The sequence below is a fragment of the Carcharodon carcharias genome, chromosome 19, assembly GCF_017639515.1.
Source record: "Carcharodon carcharias isolate sCarCar2 chromosome 19, sCarCar2.pri, whole genome shotgun sequence".
In the NCBI taxonomy this organism is placed as follows: Eukaryota; Metazoa; Chordata; class Chondrichthyes; order Lamniformes; family Lamnidae; genus Carcharodon; species Carcharodon carcharias.
This window is the reverse complement of record NC_054485.1, coordinates 13,536,781-13,553,326: the sequence shown is the minus strand read 5'-3', so window position 1 is coordinate 13,553,326 and position 16,546 is coordinate 13,536,781. Positions and strand designations below refer to the sequence as shown.

The following is a 16,546-nucleotide window of genomic DNA, read 5'->3' as shown; positions in this document are numbered from 1 at the left end:
TTCCCTGAATGACCTTATTCATTGATGTACAATTTTTGTTAGACTCCCTGTCCCTTTCTGCTTGTCTTTAGCCACACTGCTATACTCCTCCAATGCCTCAACCTTTCTCTTTGGATTTCTAATTCTCTCCTCACCCAAATTCTTCCCCATCCCACCTCCCCCCCCACCAAGCCCCCCACCCACCTGCTGTTAGTTTAAAGCCCTGTCCACTACCCTAGTGACACGATTGGCCGGGACACTGGTCCCAGCCCACTTCAAGTGTAGCTCCTCCCAACGGACCAACTCATTCTTCCCTGACTACTGATGCCAGTGTCCCATGACTCGAAGCCCCTTCTTCCCACTCTCTGAGCCATGCATTTAAGTCTCTAATCTGCTTGACCCTATGCCAACTGGCACGTGGCACAGGTAAAAATCCAGAGATTACCTTTGATGCTCTGCATTTTAATTCTGACCCTTAATCCTCAAATTCTCTTAGAACATCATTCCTGGTTCTACCAATGTTATTGGTTCCCACGTGGACCACAACAACTGGATCGCCGCCACCCCTCCCATTCCATGTTCCTCTCCAGTCATGAGGAGAGATTTCTTTTTGTTCTTTCTACTCCTCCCCCCCCTTTCAATAGTATAAAACCTATCACATTTCTACCTCCTTCAACTCTGAACCGTCATATTCGACTCAAAATGTTAACTCTGTCTCTCTCCACAGTTGCTGCCAGACATTCCAATACTTTCTGTTCTTATCATAGTACAAGTTTCATGGGTCATTTCTAACATTATACAAGTTCAAAGGTGTCCCAGTGCAGTGTACTTTTTTTAATACTGTGTATTTACAACCACTTATCCCAGTGGCTGGCATACTCCACTGTTTCCTTATACTATACAGACACAAATGTCTATCAAATTATTTCCAGGTGACTCTCCCTTCAAAAACAAAATGCAGAAACCTCGGCTTGTTTCGAATGTTGTCTGGTTTCTTTGCTTTACTTTTTTATTTCCCCCCCCCTCCCCAATACCACTCAGCCCCTCAGATTACAACTCCCAACATGAAGGCAAAACTGTAATGATTTCTAACCCCCTGCCAAATATAAAGCCACGAATAGACTTCATTCCAGAGTCAGTCTTCTCCTGGGGGGGGCCTGGGAGGCAACATAAAGACAGATTTTCATCTGCATGGTTGTGTGTGGGGGGAGGGACGGTGTGGGGGGGAGGGGCAGTGTGCGGGAGGGAGGTATTGGAATGGTAAAAAGCACTAAGAGTCGCAAATCACCACATCAAGTGAATTCAGTGAACTTGTGGGCTGGCACCAGAATGAGTTAACCATACAAGATTCTAGATTGCCCTAAAAACCCATTTCAGGGGGCAAAATGGACCAATTAGGACATTTCTGCTAAAATCCTGCCTGCTCGCTTTGAAAGCAAATTTTTGGCAACTGTCAAAATATCTGTTCCACATCACAAGGTCACATCACAGATTTTCATGAACATCCGGGAAAGTTTTAGCCTTATTAAAATGACCAATTTGTTCAAAAAGGGCAGCATATTCTTGAAAAAATATAATTCGAGTCTGGCCTGTCTCTCAGCTCCTTAACATGGGCTTAAACAAAGAGGACGCATTGGTGTCCAATCCTCTGAATTCACAGGCACAAGCCCCACCTCCTCCCAGAGGACTATTCTAGCTGTCTTCTCTAATCAATCTTTGCCCAGCCTATTTGTCCTGGTTCAAGTTAATCACGCAGGGGTCACATCATCAAGTGAAGCTGATGGGCACAGAGAAAAGCCATTGAGGCCTAATAACTACAGCTCAGAACAAGAGGCCTGAATTGCACAGAGAACACGTTTGGAAAATAATATACACTCAGTTTATTTAAAAAAAAAAGAAGACTCTTGATTTAAAAGTTCATGTTACAAACCTTTCTTAAGTGCATTTCCTGTGAGTTTGGACGGTGGTTCTGGTAATGGCACTTACCTCACCCAGCATGCTTGGCCTGGCTGAAACTGCTGTATGTCTACGTTGAAGTTTCAGACTTCTGGGTATCTGATCATCCAGAATGCTGACTACTTTCTCAAAACACAATTGGTTAGCAACTCTGCAGATCGCAATCTCATTGTATTCCCTCAGATATGTGTGCCTTCCAGTAAAGTTCAGGAATAGGAACCCTAGTGATTTTGCTGAGGCTAGTGAGGTCAGTTGTATGCTCCTTTTTTACTGCCCCAGCTTGAATCAGTTAACGCAAGTACTCTTAAAAATAAATTAAAAACTAGGCTAATTATTGGTGTTATGTTCTGCCTGGTAAAATACACTGTAATTTACGGAATTACAGGATAGTATATCATTGGGTCATATTATAGGCAAGATAACACTTTCTCTTTAGTGCTTCACTTCTGGTAAGAGTGGTCCGTGTTTGCTTAATTCACTTATTTCCACAATACTTAATCAATTAGCATTAATCTCAGAAATGTACCAATGCTGGAATTCTAATTGCAGTGTGAAGAAAAGGGAAAGACTTATGTTTATATGGTGCCTTTCACAATCTCATGATGCCCCAAAGCTCTTTACAACCAATGAGAAAGTGTGGGAAAAAAAACTGCTGTAAAGTAGGAAATGTGGTAGCCAGTTTACACACAGCAAGATCCCACAAATAGCAATGCGATAATGACCAAACAATCTATTTTTGTGGTGCTGATTTAAAGATAAATGCGAACCAGACCAGCAGGAATAACTCCCCTGCTCTTCTTCAAAAAAGTTCCATGGAATCTTTTACATCTGCTTGAGAGAGCAGGCAGGGCCTCAGTTTAACATCTCTTCCCAAAAGACAGCATCTCCTTCAATGCAGCACTCCCACTACTGCATTGAAGCTTAGGCTAAAGGTCCTGGAGTGGGACTTGAACCCACAACCTTCTGACTCAGACTCAAGAGTGCTACCCACTGAGCCATGATTGACACTCTGGGCTCATAGGTAAAAAATGGCAACTTGAGCGAGATATCAGAGCGAGATTGACAGCCATGAAATCGTACCTCTTGATGGGTCTGTGCCTCTTAATGGGTCAGTGCCTTTCAGAGAAGAAATGAGAAAAATAACTTTCTTTAAAAAAAATTCTACTCAGTAGAACAAATTCTTGGGAGTCATTAACATGTCTCGGCAACAGTGCATACCATCTCTCTTCACTTGGCTCTCCCTCGTGTAGGTGAAGACAAAATATGTAACAGGATACTACAGAACACACAAAATATTCCAGAACAGCCCAACCATTGCATAAACCATCGCCTCATGGTTAGTTGTGAGTTTTGCTCTTGGGGAATATTTTCTGTATTTCACAGTTTCTGCCCCCTCTCCCCCCCCACTACCACCCAGCCGCAGCCCCCCCACCACACACACACACACACACACACACTCTCTCCATTTTGTATATAACAACATTAATTATGGTACAACACAACTGTGTTGTTGAATATTCTCAAAGTCTTTAGGCCACACACAAGGCCTAAACATAAGGAGAGCACATTTGAAAACAAATATAAAAGGAGAACACACTCTCTGTGTGTGTGTGTGTGTGTGTGTGTGTGTGTGTGTGTGTGTGTGTGTGTGTGTGTGTGTGTGTGTGCTTCAATAGAAGCCGTAAACGTAAATGTAGTTTGTTCAAAGGCTCTTAGGGCTTCCAGGAATTCCTACATAAAACTATTAAATGAATCCAACCCTTTCCCCTATTGTCTGTTACCCGTGGGGCAGAGCGAGGAGAAAATGCAGAAACCAAACACCGTGGGGCAGAATTTGACGTCGAGTGGGTGGGTGGGTGAGTGGGTGGGTGGGTGAGTGGGTGGGTGGGTGAGTGGGTGAGTGAGTGATTGAGTGAGTGGGTGGGTGAGTGGGTGAGTGAGTGGGTGAGTGGGTGGGTGAGTGGGTGAGTGAGTGGGTGGGTGAGTGGGTGGGTGGGTGGGTGAGTGGGTGGGTGGGCCGGCGAGCAGGCCCAGGCCCGACCCCCATCGGGCGTAAAACTGCGCGAGGAGGTATCAGGCGAGCGTCCCGACATCATCGCACGCCCACGCGACATTTCGCTCGGCGGGCACACGCAAAAGTCGGAAGTGCGCCCGCCGACAGTTAAGAGGGCGATTAAGCCCGTTAACGGCGCAATTGTCTCCGATTTCTCGAGGCCCGTCCAACCTTCCAGTTGCAGTAACAGTTACAGTAAACCCGCCCTTGGATGAAAGTTTCCGTTATGAAATAAAATTTTTTAAAAATATCTGCGGACAGCGTTTTTATGAGGTAAAAGTTTCAGGTGATTGATTGTGATGCGTGGACGTTTGTTGCAGCTTTTCAGTCCTTTCTTTTACCTCTCTCAGCTCCGCGGCTCCCTGGGGCAACTGTCTACCTTCAGGCCGCTCTCTGGCAGGCAGTGCCCGCCCTCACCCGCGGTGACATCATCGCCCCCCCCCCTTCCCCACCCCCACCCCCCCCACCCCCCACCCCCACCCCCGCCCCCCACCCCAACCCCGGCAGCGCTGAGCATTTCAGCGCACGTTTCCCGTTGGCTCGATGTTAATTGGTCAGCCAGCATGAAATCGCGGTCAGGGGCGAATTGAGGTCAGGGGAGCCGTTTCCTGGTCGGTCGATCGCACACGCCCGCCAAAGGCAAAATTCAGGCCCGTCACTCTAATGATGACACGTGTCATTATACAGAAGGTCTGCAAGTCATTTTAGGTCAAAGCTTAAACCGTTGCCTACGTTAGAGGGAGGATAGTGATGTATGAGGGGAACAGCAGTGGTGGGGAGGGGTCAGAGTCAGCAATTCCAGACCGCACCGGAGCCTTGGCCACAGGTAGAGAAAAGAGCTGAACGCCAGAGGTGAGGTGAGAGGCAGCATTTGATCGAGTGTGGCATCGTGGAGTCCCTGAAAAATTTAGAGTCAGTGGGAATCAAGGGGTAAACCCTCCTCTGGCTGGAGTCATACCCAGCACAAAGACAGGTTGTGGTCGTTGGAGGTCACTCACCTCAGCCCCAGTACATTGCTGCAGGAGTACCTGAGGGTAGTTTCCTAGACAAAACCAACTTCAGCTGCTTCATCACCCATCTTAAGGTCAGAAATGGGGATGTTCACTGATGATTGCACAATGTTCAGCACCATTCACAGCTACTCGGACTGAAGCAGTCCATGTCCGTTTGCAGCTAAACCTGGACAATATCCAGGCAATTGCCATCTCTAACAAGAGAATCTATCTGCCCCCATGACACTTGATGGTTACCATCAACGTATCCCCCTCACCAACAACCTTGCATCACCATTGACCAGAAATTTAACTATACTAACCATACAAATACTGTAGCTACAAGAGCAGGTCAGAGGCTGGGAATTCTGCTATAAGTAACTGAACTCCCTTCTGTCCAAGGCCTGTCCACCATCTACAAGGCACAAGTCGGGTGTGTGATGGAATACTCCCCACTTGCCTGAATGAGTGCAGCTTCCACAACACTCAAAAAGTTCAACCCCATCCAGGACGAAGCAGCTCACTTGCCCATCCACCACCTTAAACATTAACTCTTTCCACACAGACAAGATGCGGTGCAGCAACGCACCAAGGCTTCTTTTACTGCATCTTTCAAACCCACAACCACTACCATCTAGAAGGACAAGGGCAGCAAATGCATGGGAACACCACCTCCTGCAAGTTCCCCTCCAAGCCGCTCACTATCCTGGCTTGGAAATATATCGCTGTTCCTTCACTGTCACTGGGTAAAATCCTGGAACTCCCTCCCTAACAGCACAGTGGGTGTACCTGCACCACATGGACTGCAGCGGTTCAAGAAGGCAGCTCACCATCACCTTGTCAAGGACAATTCAGATGGACAACAAATTCTGGCCTCGCCAGTGATGCCCACATCCCTTGAATGAATAAAAAAAAGTCTGATTGTGCATGGACAAGGCCCATCCTCCTTACACCTGGTTCCTGACATTTCTCTGAAACCTGTGAGACAACCCGAGGCCTGCATCCACAATTGCCATCCTTGCTCCCCTCTTGAGCGGTGAATACACTGCAGGCCGCCTGGAAACCCCATCCCAGTGTGAGCTGGTCATCAGCACTGGAAATGTGCAGTAAGTTCCCCAGCAGAATGTAAAGGAAGCCCGACCATCAAAATGGGGCTGACCTCTCACTGGAGACATCAGGTAGAATTCCTGATTCTACCATCCATCAGCCGCCCAATGTCGGCAGCTGAAATGAAGTTTGATCAGAAATACAAAAACTAAAAACAGAATGTGCAACAACAAACTGGAGACTGGATTACATCCGCAAACCTGGTCCAAGTAGCCCTGCCTTCTTCCCTCACTTCACCTGAAGGCTACATTCAGTTTCAACAACCCCCTCCCCACTCCCCACCACCCCACTATCTGCAATGACTGGGAGATCAGCTGGTATCTTATTAAAACATTGGAAACCTGGGGAAGGGAGAATATAAACTTTGAAGATTAGAATTTTAATGAAATGCAGGTTGAATCACGTATTGTTGCTAATACGATGCCAAATTGGAAAGGAGATCCGTACCTATGGTCTGTACAAGGCTCCTTTTACATTCCAGATTGTGACATATTTACTGTTAAGAATGTTGTGCATTCATATTTCTATACTGGTGCACTGAAGAGTTGAGAATGAGTATTTAAGTTTGGCATTCAAATAAGCTCTGCTAAACGTTTCAACTTTGTTCTCAAGCAATGTATTTCTGGAATCTTCTGATGTTCAATATATTTAAAAGCAAAAACAAAAGGCAGTGGTTTAAAATAATATGGCAATGTATGGCACCCCTCCCTTGGTAAGCATCTAAGCCAGCAGCTTGTGCTCACATATTTCTTACCGACTCTCTCTCTTTGTCCAGACAGGGCAGGACAGCTCAGACATACACTCTGCACTCAACTCCAGCTTGCTGTCAAAGCGAAAAGAAATAGCAAAGCAGATCCTGTCAGATATCGCCACGGAGCGAGTGCCAAGGAGTGAAACTGTGGGCAAGAGGCAATCGGTGAAACTTGAACTGAGAAGGAATCCTACGGGCAGTGCCCCCCATCAGACTGCTACCAGGACTGAGGACAAGACCCCTATAGTACGTACCCTATGTGGATGATGGATTGTTAAGAGGGTTAGGGAGAATTACACACAGTCAGCTGGCTGCCAGAAGGAAAGCTTTCGATTTGCATTCAAAATGCAAAATACAAGGAGAGACTTTGGGGCAGTGCTGTGACAATTTAACATAAAATACGAGATAGGAAATGTTCTTATAGGACGGTTTACAGAATTCCTCTTCAATTAGTCCTTTAACCCTTACAGCCCCAGCAATCCCCATATTTGGAGCCAATAGGCTCGTACACAACACAATATAATAGACAGGAATTTACATTTCAACCTCTCTGCTGGTCCACCGACTTCTCCTGCGAGGCAGTTTAGATTGGGGGAGGCAGAAGGTGGTTGTGCAAAGGGGAAAAGAAAGGAAATTTGCTCACTAGCTCTAAAAGCACTTTACAATGAAGCACTTTTTGATTCGTTGTTGTATTGGAGGAAATGCTGTAGCCAAATTTGCACACAAATTTGCACACAACAGTAACAAAATGAAGACCCAGGTGATGGGTTTGAGATACTGGTTCAGGGCTCCATATCATCCAGGGCACCATGGAGAATTCCCTTTGCCCTCCTTCGAATCATACTTTAGGATGTTTTAACCCCACCCCCAACTCAGAGGACAGAGGGACCTCAGTTTAAGGTCTCGTCTGAAAGACAGCACCTCCGCATATGCAGCATTCTCTCAGTACTGTAGTCACCAGGAACAGTCCCAAGACTGCTCAGTATTTTCCCGAGATCCAGATTGAAGACAAGGATCATTCATTCCGATCAGTGACGTCTCGCAGGTCCTTTAGCTACACAGTTCATTGTGGAGTGGACCATATTTCATCACAGTCAGATGATGAACCTTCCTGAAGCCAGCAGGGAAAGCTGCATTGCCCTTGCTGTCTGGCAAACAGGCCCAGGGAAATGAGAGGTTGGTTATGATGATGGGCTCTGGGACCACAACAACTCACAACCGGGGCATGATCAGAATGGGCTAAATGTTTTGATGGCACCGACTAATTAAAAGTGAAGCAGAATCTAACAACATGTCAGGGCTTCTCAGGGGAATAGCAAGCCACAGTTCAGAATTGCCCCAGGCTATTTGTAGGTACTGGGTTATCCAGGCAGTGAGTTGATCATTTCCCATACAAAGTGTCCTGGCGTTTGACTCCATTACATAGAAACATAGAAAATAGGAGCAGGAGTAGGTCATTCGACCCTTCGAGCCTGCTCCACCACTCAATATGATCATAGCTGATCCTCCGTCTCAACGCCATACTCCTGCTCTCTCCCCATACCCCTTGATACCTTTCAAATCCAGAAATCTGTCTATTTCCTCCTTAAATATATTCAGTGACTTGGCCTCCCCAGCCCTCTGTGGTAGAGAATTCCACGGGTTCACCACCCTCTGTAAAGAAATTTCTCCTCATCTAAGACCTAAATGGCCTGCCCTGTGTCCTGAGACTGTGACCCCTAGATCCCCACAGCTAGAGGAGACATCACCCCTGCATCCAGTCTGTCCATCCCTGTCAGAATTTTATACATTTCAATGCGATCCCCTCTCATTCTTCTAAACTCCAGTGAATACAGGCCTAGTCGACCCAATCTGTCCTCATATGACAATCTAGCCATCCCAGGAATCAGTCTGGCGAACCTTCACTGCACTTCCTCTGTGGCAAGTATATCCTTTCTTAGGTAAGGAGACCAAAAGTGCACACAATACTCCAGGTGTGGTCTCACCAAAGCCCTGTATAGCTGCAGGAAGACATCCTTGCTCCTGTACTCAAGTCCTCTCGCAATGAAGGCCAATGTACCATTTGCCTTCTTAACTGCTCGCTGCACCTGCATGCTTGCTTTCAGTAATTGGTGTACAAGGACACACAGCCAAGTCCCTTCGTACATCAACATTTCCCAATCTATCACCATATAAATAATACTCTGCCATTCTGTTTTTCCTACCAAAGTGGATAATTTCACACTTATCCACATTATACTGCATCTCCATATGTTTGCCCACTCACTCAACCTCTCGAAATCTCCTCACTGCTCACATTCCCACCAAGAATAGGATTGCTCATTTTGGCCGGCCATATCCCTGGAAGTTTCATCACATGACTTTCTGTCGCTAACCGCCCCACCCCCACTGTACTGCTATTGGTTGCCCAACATGTCCATCTTCGAGGCACAGCACCTTCCCACACCCAATTGGAAAGCGACCTGGCTCTTCATTATCCAGTTGGATGATTCTTTGTCTGTTATACCTTCCTCTCACCCCGTGTCCAGTATTTTTCTCCTGGGTTGCTCCCAGCACTGCCCTGGATTTTTATCACAGCCAACGAATGTCTGAAAGCACTTTACAGCCAACGAAGTACTTTACTTTTGAAGTCACAATAGTTACGTAGAAAACTTTGCAGCCAAATTATGCACAGCAAGCTCCTACAAACAGCAATATGATAATGACCAGCTAATCTGTTTTTGTGATAGAGGGATGAATATTAACCAGGGCACCAGGGAGAGCATTCCTGCAGAATAGTGCCCTGGGATCTTAGGCAGATGGGGCCTTGGTTTAAGGTCTCATCCAAAGGACAGCAGCTCCAACAGTGCAGCACTCCCTCAATACTGCACTGGAGCATCAGCCTTAGTTTTTATGCTGAAGTCCTGGAGTGGGACTTGAACCTAGAACCATATAACTCAGAGGCAAGTGTGCTACCAACTGAGGCTCAGCTGAAGATGAGTCTGATTCCTGGAGACCCCTAAGCAATCCTAGTGGATTGGGAACTCTAGCCTTCTATCTGATGCAAGGTCACATACGGAAAAACAATCATATTTTCAACAGCGATTAGTGTCTAAAAACTGGCACTAACAGAACAAGCGAACTCGCCAGAGTAAGACTCAAATGGCAAGGCTTGGGAGCAAGTAAATGGAAATCTGTATACAATATAAATAATATAAACAAGCTTGGAACTTGCACTTAAGGCTGCAAGACATTTTGAGGTTTTAAAGTATGCTTCCAAGAATCATTCAAATCATGTTACTGCCTTGCACAACTTCAGTCTATTATTTTCCGTTTACCCACAGAATTCATTGTATTGGAATCATTGAAAGGGTTGCCCAGCAACAGACGTGGTCATATAATATGTTATAGCCCTGCATGTAAAGCTGTCAAATACAGACCTCTGGGCATAATTGGGAATACGCACACATGCTATGTGTGGAATGTGTGTTACGCAATGTCAAAGGCAGCCTCAAACACATAAGTGACGTGCAATTGGTCACATCTGTGCAAAGTTTTTCCATTCACATCCCTTCTTTAAACCAGGGCTTGAAAGTATTTTTATCAAGCGGTGCCTGCTTCAAAGTGAGCTCTCAGAATTGCGACAGCACAGAAGGAGGCCATTCAGCCCATCGTGTCTGTGCCAGCTCTCCGAATGAGCAACGCACCTAGTGCCATTCCCCAACCTTTTCCTTGTAACCCTCAATATTTTTTGACCCATTGACCACCGAACTATTTTCTGAACCAACTGGAAAGTTAAACAAAATATGAAGGAAAGGGGAGGATCACAGATTGTTGGGAATCACAGAAAGGAGAGAATCTGATTGACCTCCAATTTAATTTGATAAGATGCATTCGAAGTTGTGAAAATGTTTTCTGGTTTGGTAGAGTCATGAGCTGGAGGGGAACAAATTGGAAACTTTTTTTTTAAAGAAGGTGGTGTTTTGTGTGTCCTTCCAACTCACCTGGTGCTAGCAAGAATCCCCAAATTCTCCAAAATCTAGTGGAAACATAACCAGGCTCCCCAACAATTTAATGTTTAAATCTGAGATTGCTGGGTTTTTGTTAATCAGAGGTATTAGGGGACATGGGGATAAGGAGTTAGCAACATGGAATTGGGCTACCAATCACCCATTGAGTAAGTGAATAGGTTCTAGAAGATAAATAGCCCACTCTTGAACCTATGTCCCCAATGGAGACGGGAAAATATAGAATGTCGAGGGACCCACTGAGCTGGAGAGCATGCATCCAAGGTTCCTGGTGATCTAGTTGGGGTTTGTGTAGGGGAGGAATGGTGTACCTGAGTCGTCTGGCAATGTAGGTTTCTTACTGCTTGTGCTCTGACCCATCTGGGAGCTTCCTTCTACAGCTGTGCTTTTGGTGGTGTAAGTATGAGAGCCAAATCGATCCAGTTCCTTAATCCTGGCAAATGGGCCATGGGTAATCTTTTAGTCCACCACTTTCATTTCGCCTCAGTACAACAGCCAACGTAATAAATGCTCTTAATAGCAGGCAAGATGGCACACCAGATGCACTAAACCGCGGGGGAGATGTTCACTCCCTTCACCTGGTGGGAACAGTTTGCCATTTTCCCCAGGGGCCTTCCATCGAGTGGCTGGGGCACCTGCCTGAATCAATCCATACAAATCATGCACAGCGGCCCAATCCAACCTTACTGAGTAGAGGGTGCAATGTAAAACCTGCCAGTACGCCAGAGCCCAAAGCCTTAAAATTGTTTATCGTCAGCAAAAGAAGCTCTTCCAGGATCCTCAAGAATACTGTTGGCTGCTGCCACCTCAGGTCTACCTGATGCCTTCTCCCAGCCTCACCGCACCTCAAGAGCGCACTCCCCCCACCACCACCTTTCTTCCACATCTGCCCCCCTGCAGCTGGATCAGGCCTCCAGGCTGCTCAATACTGCGCCAACCTAGAACTTGAAAGCAGCAGTGAGGTATCCACGTGGCATGTGCAGTTCTCCAGTTGCACTGTAATGACGCCCAGTGCATTTTGAGGGCTGGGCACCCCTGCAGGTATTAACGCCGTCCCTTTTATCTGGAAGATAACAAGATGCATGTGGGTGAAGAAAGATGTTTCCCGCCTATTCAATGCCATCTTCCCACAATACCAATCCTACTGATTAACAACTTCAAAATCGGTTTAAAAAAGAAAAGGTACAATTGCACTTGAGGCCTTGAAGTTTTTATTCCCAGGACCAGCCTAATCGATGCCAATACTGATTTTCGGAATGTCCTTCATTCTTACAGACCTGTCACAGCTTCATATTACCCTTCCTTAGGGATGGTCAATGAAAATGCTGGCCTAGCCAGCGAAGCCCACACCCCAGGAAGGAATAAATATAAAAACTGGAGTCCTGGCTTTATGTAACAATGTGTAAGTCCAGGCCACGTTGATGGAATAGGATGATTGAGGCCTGGTCCTAGTGCTGATGTGGTAACAGTTTAAACGGTTTTGGTGGGGGGTTGCAGACTGACCATCCAGTCCTACATTGCTGCTGGTGTTAGTACAGGTCAACCTTGTTACTTACTCAATAAGTTTTAATTTTAAAAATGCCAGCCCCTTGCTGTCCCATTAAATTTATGCAAAGGTGAACAACAGAATGGAATATCTTTCAAAGCCAACAACACCAAAAATCTTTATCTTTGATTTGCAACTTTGTCACAATCTCAACTAAAAAAGCGTTATTACATTCAATAATTCAAAATTTGGCAGCGGATGATAGACTTCAAGTTCCCGTATTATCAGGTTTAGAAAACAAAAGACTCCAGGCTTGAGCATCCTGTTCAGTCCAAAGTGGCTCTCAGGATTTTACAAAGTATAATTAGCCCTGTGATTGACAGAAGAAACTGTTTGGCTACTACAAATGTTTTCAGTATTCAAAGACTTACTATGAACCAAGTGAGTTCAGCACTGTTGATCTTCAGTTACCTCCCACTTTCACCCAGAGATTGATATGGAGCCTTCCAACGACAAGTACTGTCTGTGAATAGTCCAGACTTCCATTTTGCATACAGCCCAATAATTGTTTTCACCCATCCATATATGTTCATTTCATTTTAAATTAAGATCCCTATGTTTAAATAAGAGAAAGGTGCAATAAATGCCCTAAGTTGTTATCTGTACTGAAGGAGCCATTCTAAGATTTTCAGCTCCAATTTCATCTGCTGCTAGAAGATGGGGCATACATATTTTTAAAATGAGCCTTTATACAGGAGACAAGTATAGTTGAAAACAGTGGGGATAAAGGAAGAAGTTGTGGGAGGTTGACACTAACCTCAAGTTTTAAGAGAATGTCAAGTGGAGGAAGAAGGGAAGATTTAAGGAGGAGTACAGTCATCGTCATCAGATTCTGGGGAAGAATGACCATAGGAGATCCAGGGATATGCCTTGGTCCAAACAGTGAGGCTGCAGGGAGGAGAAAGGGCATTGGAGCAATGGGCATTTACCCTGTAAGGGGGTGTCGTCACTCCTGATAGGGAGAAATCTTGTTTTTGAATTTAGAAGTCAGGGGTGCTAATTGTTGCATCAGATATGAGGGTACAAAATCAGTTGGCTTGGCCTCAAAAGATGGTCCAAGTTAACTAGCAGAATGAATATTTGGAAATGTAACATCAAACAAAATATTACACCTTGCAGCCAGGGGACTAACATTGGCTTTTTTTTTTGATTTTCCAGGGTATTCTGTCCCAAATAAGGATGACCTCAAGACGGTGAAGCCTCTGGTACTGATCTTCAAAGTCGCACTACAGTTTTTAGTGTTAATAAAGCACTGTACAAGCTTCTGCAATATAGGGATCATCTTCATCCTGTACACTCTCTGAACTAAAGCAATCATATTACACCTATATTTTTCTAGAAATGATTACATTTGGAAGTAGTTCTACCAGCTGTTCGCAATAGATGGGGCGGGGGTGGGGCGGGGGGTGGGAGGTGGGGTGGGGACACCAACTGCAACGACTTCAGTCAGGGGAAGGGGAGATCGGTCCTTCCCCCTGTGTCTGTGTGAACTGAACTGAGGATGGAACATGTGAAAAACTTCACTGAGCCTGGGTGTAGCAGGATGCTCTTAAAGTTGTACCGTTTCTTTTGGGGAGACGCAAAACGTTCATGAAATCCAGACGTTGAGGCAAAATTTCACGGCCAATTCAGTCAGCCAGTGGGGCTTCCTGTGGTGAAAGTTGTACAAATATGCATATCTGATTTTACAGAAAAGAATTGATAAGGGCCTCAGTAAGTATTAACCACCCAGTGTAGCGGTGTAATTTGGAGTGCTGCATAAGCAACCAGTAAGTATGTATATAATTGTTCTTTGTACTTGGTGAAAGTTTTCTTTTAGACAAATGTTTATAAAAAGCAATTTTAAAAAAATAGAAACAGGGGAGACTTGGTATACCAGAATATGCAAGAGTACTACAATCGCCAGTTTGCTGTATGTACATCGTGGAAGGAAGTTAGAATGGCCTCTCAGGGTTAAAGATTAAAGGGGTATCAGGATGTTCAGCCACCTACTTTCATAACACCCTTAATGTTTATTTTTCTTGGCATGTCAAAGGCCATTCTAACTTTTGGGTTTTATGTTGTATGTACAGTGAGCAGGAAGCACCACATTAAACATTTTTTTCTTCTTTGCTTCTGAGGTAAAGCGAAATGATTGACCTTAAACTTTCTCCCCTCAGACATTCCATATTGAATATTCAGACCGGCTAGATTAACCACACTGGTCTTTTTCAGTCTTGCACATTCCTATATTCAGATTTTTAAAAACCTTACCGGCACCCACCCCACCCCACCCTGCCTCCCCAGGAGAAGGGGATAGGGGTAGCACATCATGAACTTTGGCCACGGTTGACTGCAAATGAACTGTTCCTTGCTGAAGAGCATTTCGTGAGAGCACAACTCCCTGAGAATGAGGAAACAGCTGTTATCAACAGGAGCGTCATAGCACAAATAACAAGTCTACTCCAGTGCCCAGCACCAGGCAGGGTTGAATGGCAAGAATGTTACAGCTCTGATAAACCCTTTGTACTACTTGCATCTCTTTTTTTTCCTCCTCCAATAATTGAACTTATTTACTGCTCCAATCTTAAATAGCCATTGTTATATCCTCCACCACATTTCCACCTTCTTCAAGGAGGAGACATGGCCTGGACTTCAAGCATCTCCACTTTCCTTACCAGTGTCGTATCAGTATAAAATGATGTTTGTGGGTTGGAACTACACTGCTGATCTCCAACCCCCTCCGAGATGATGAATTCGAGCATGTCCAAGACCTGGTGCTCTGCAGGTTTGCAGCACTAACATGGCCTGGAATCTCTCCAAAGTGCAGCCTTGTCTGAGTGGCATCCATACACGGGAAGCATACTTGCCCTGTTACCTGCAGTGCTGCTGTGAAATTGAACATTCATCAGTTCCAAGTGAACGTATGGATGCTGTTGTTGAAGATGCTGTTATTGCACATACCCGGTCTCATAAAGTCCATCTTCCACATTCCATTCTTTCTTAGGCACATAGCACTTGTGCTGAAAATGCTCAGGGGAAAACCATGCTCTGTGTCAATCAGCCAATGCATTCCTTACAGGGTTATGTCCGTCCTTATCAAAATTAATGCAATGTTCACTTTTGATCCGGATAAAATTACTGTTGCAAGCAGACAACACATTGTAGCTACACAATACTGGCAGATCCAAATTATTGTTTTATTTTAACACCATAGCCATGTCTGTCTCGGGGATAGATAATATATCACAACATGATCTCTCCACATTGTGAACACATTTTTGTTTTTCATATAAAGATCATGACCAAGGTAATAAACAGCTTAAGTTCCAGTTGATTACTTTTACTATTGGTGGAGCACAAACGTATCTAATCAGAAAGGTTTGAAAATATTAAGTGGTTTTATTTTTTGAAACCTCGCAGTGTAAAGCCAGCACAAGTCACCGCAGTTGTACAGCCTGTCATGTTCAATGAGCCATTTGGCCTTCCAACTCTCATTACTATCCCTGAAATGTTAACTGATGTTATCATTCATTGATTAATTGATCAATCCATCCATTCATTTAGGTCAAAGTGCTACAGATCTGCTGGAATTACCACAGTTTTAATAATGTGCAATATTTGGTTTACAAAGTGCACCTCAGTACTGGTGCAACCTAGTCATTCGGTAGTACAGAACTTGAGTATTGTTGAAAAAAGAGACATGTTGAAGCTTTTCATCTTGCACTCATCAGGACACTTTGCAAGAATACCAATAAAGGGGAGAACAATCATTTATATTGTATGAGAAGAGAGTGCTGATTGGTTGGCAAGTGGGTTCTAATTAGTAGAGGTGTTTCCATGACACTCTCTTCTCATACAGTATAAATTGCTGTTTTCCCCTTTATTGGTGTTCTTGTGAAGTATCCTGATGAGTGCAAGACAAAAAGCTTTGACATGTCTCTTTTTTCATCAATACTGGTGCAACCATTAGCCCAACCTTTACAAAGGTGGTGCCCAGACTGGTGGCGTGTTAGCTTATTTTAGCAGAGAAAGCAGTTGGAATGCCCAACATTGCTTCTGCCTGAGTGAGTTAACGGAGGTGCAGGGTGATGAAATGGAACTGGAAACATTCAGCCAGTTCTTTTTTGCTACTCGGTTACTCCTGATGGAAAGTGTGGACACCCAGTGAGGGTA

General features: G+C 44.9%; 1 protein-coding gene across 1 annotated transcript in view; it reads left to right on the top strand.

The window, feature by feature from the left end:
* The window catches only part of luzp1 (leucine zipper protein 1), a 30,015-nt gene extending 16,236 nt beyond the window's left edge, over positions 1 to 13,779 (top strand). Inside the window, exons 2-3 of the mRNA XM_041212799.1 lie at positions 6,863 to 7,084; positions 13,550 to 13,779. Coding sequence (XP_041068733.1) covers positions 6,863 to 7,084; positions 13,550 to 13,588 — 261 coding nt within the window. The 3' untranslated portion in view covers positions 13,589 to 13,779. The remainder of the gene's footprint in view (positions 1 to 6,862; positions 7,085 to 13,549) is intronic.
* The last annotated feature ends 2,767 nt before the right edge of the window (positions 13,780 to 16,546 follow it).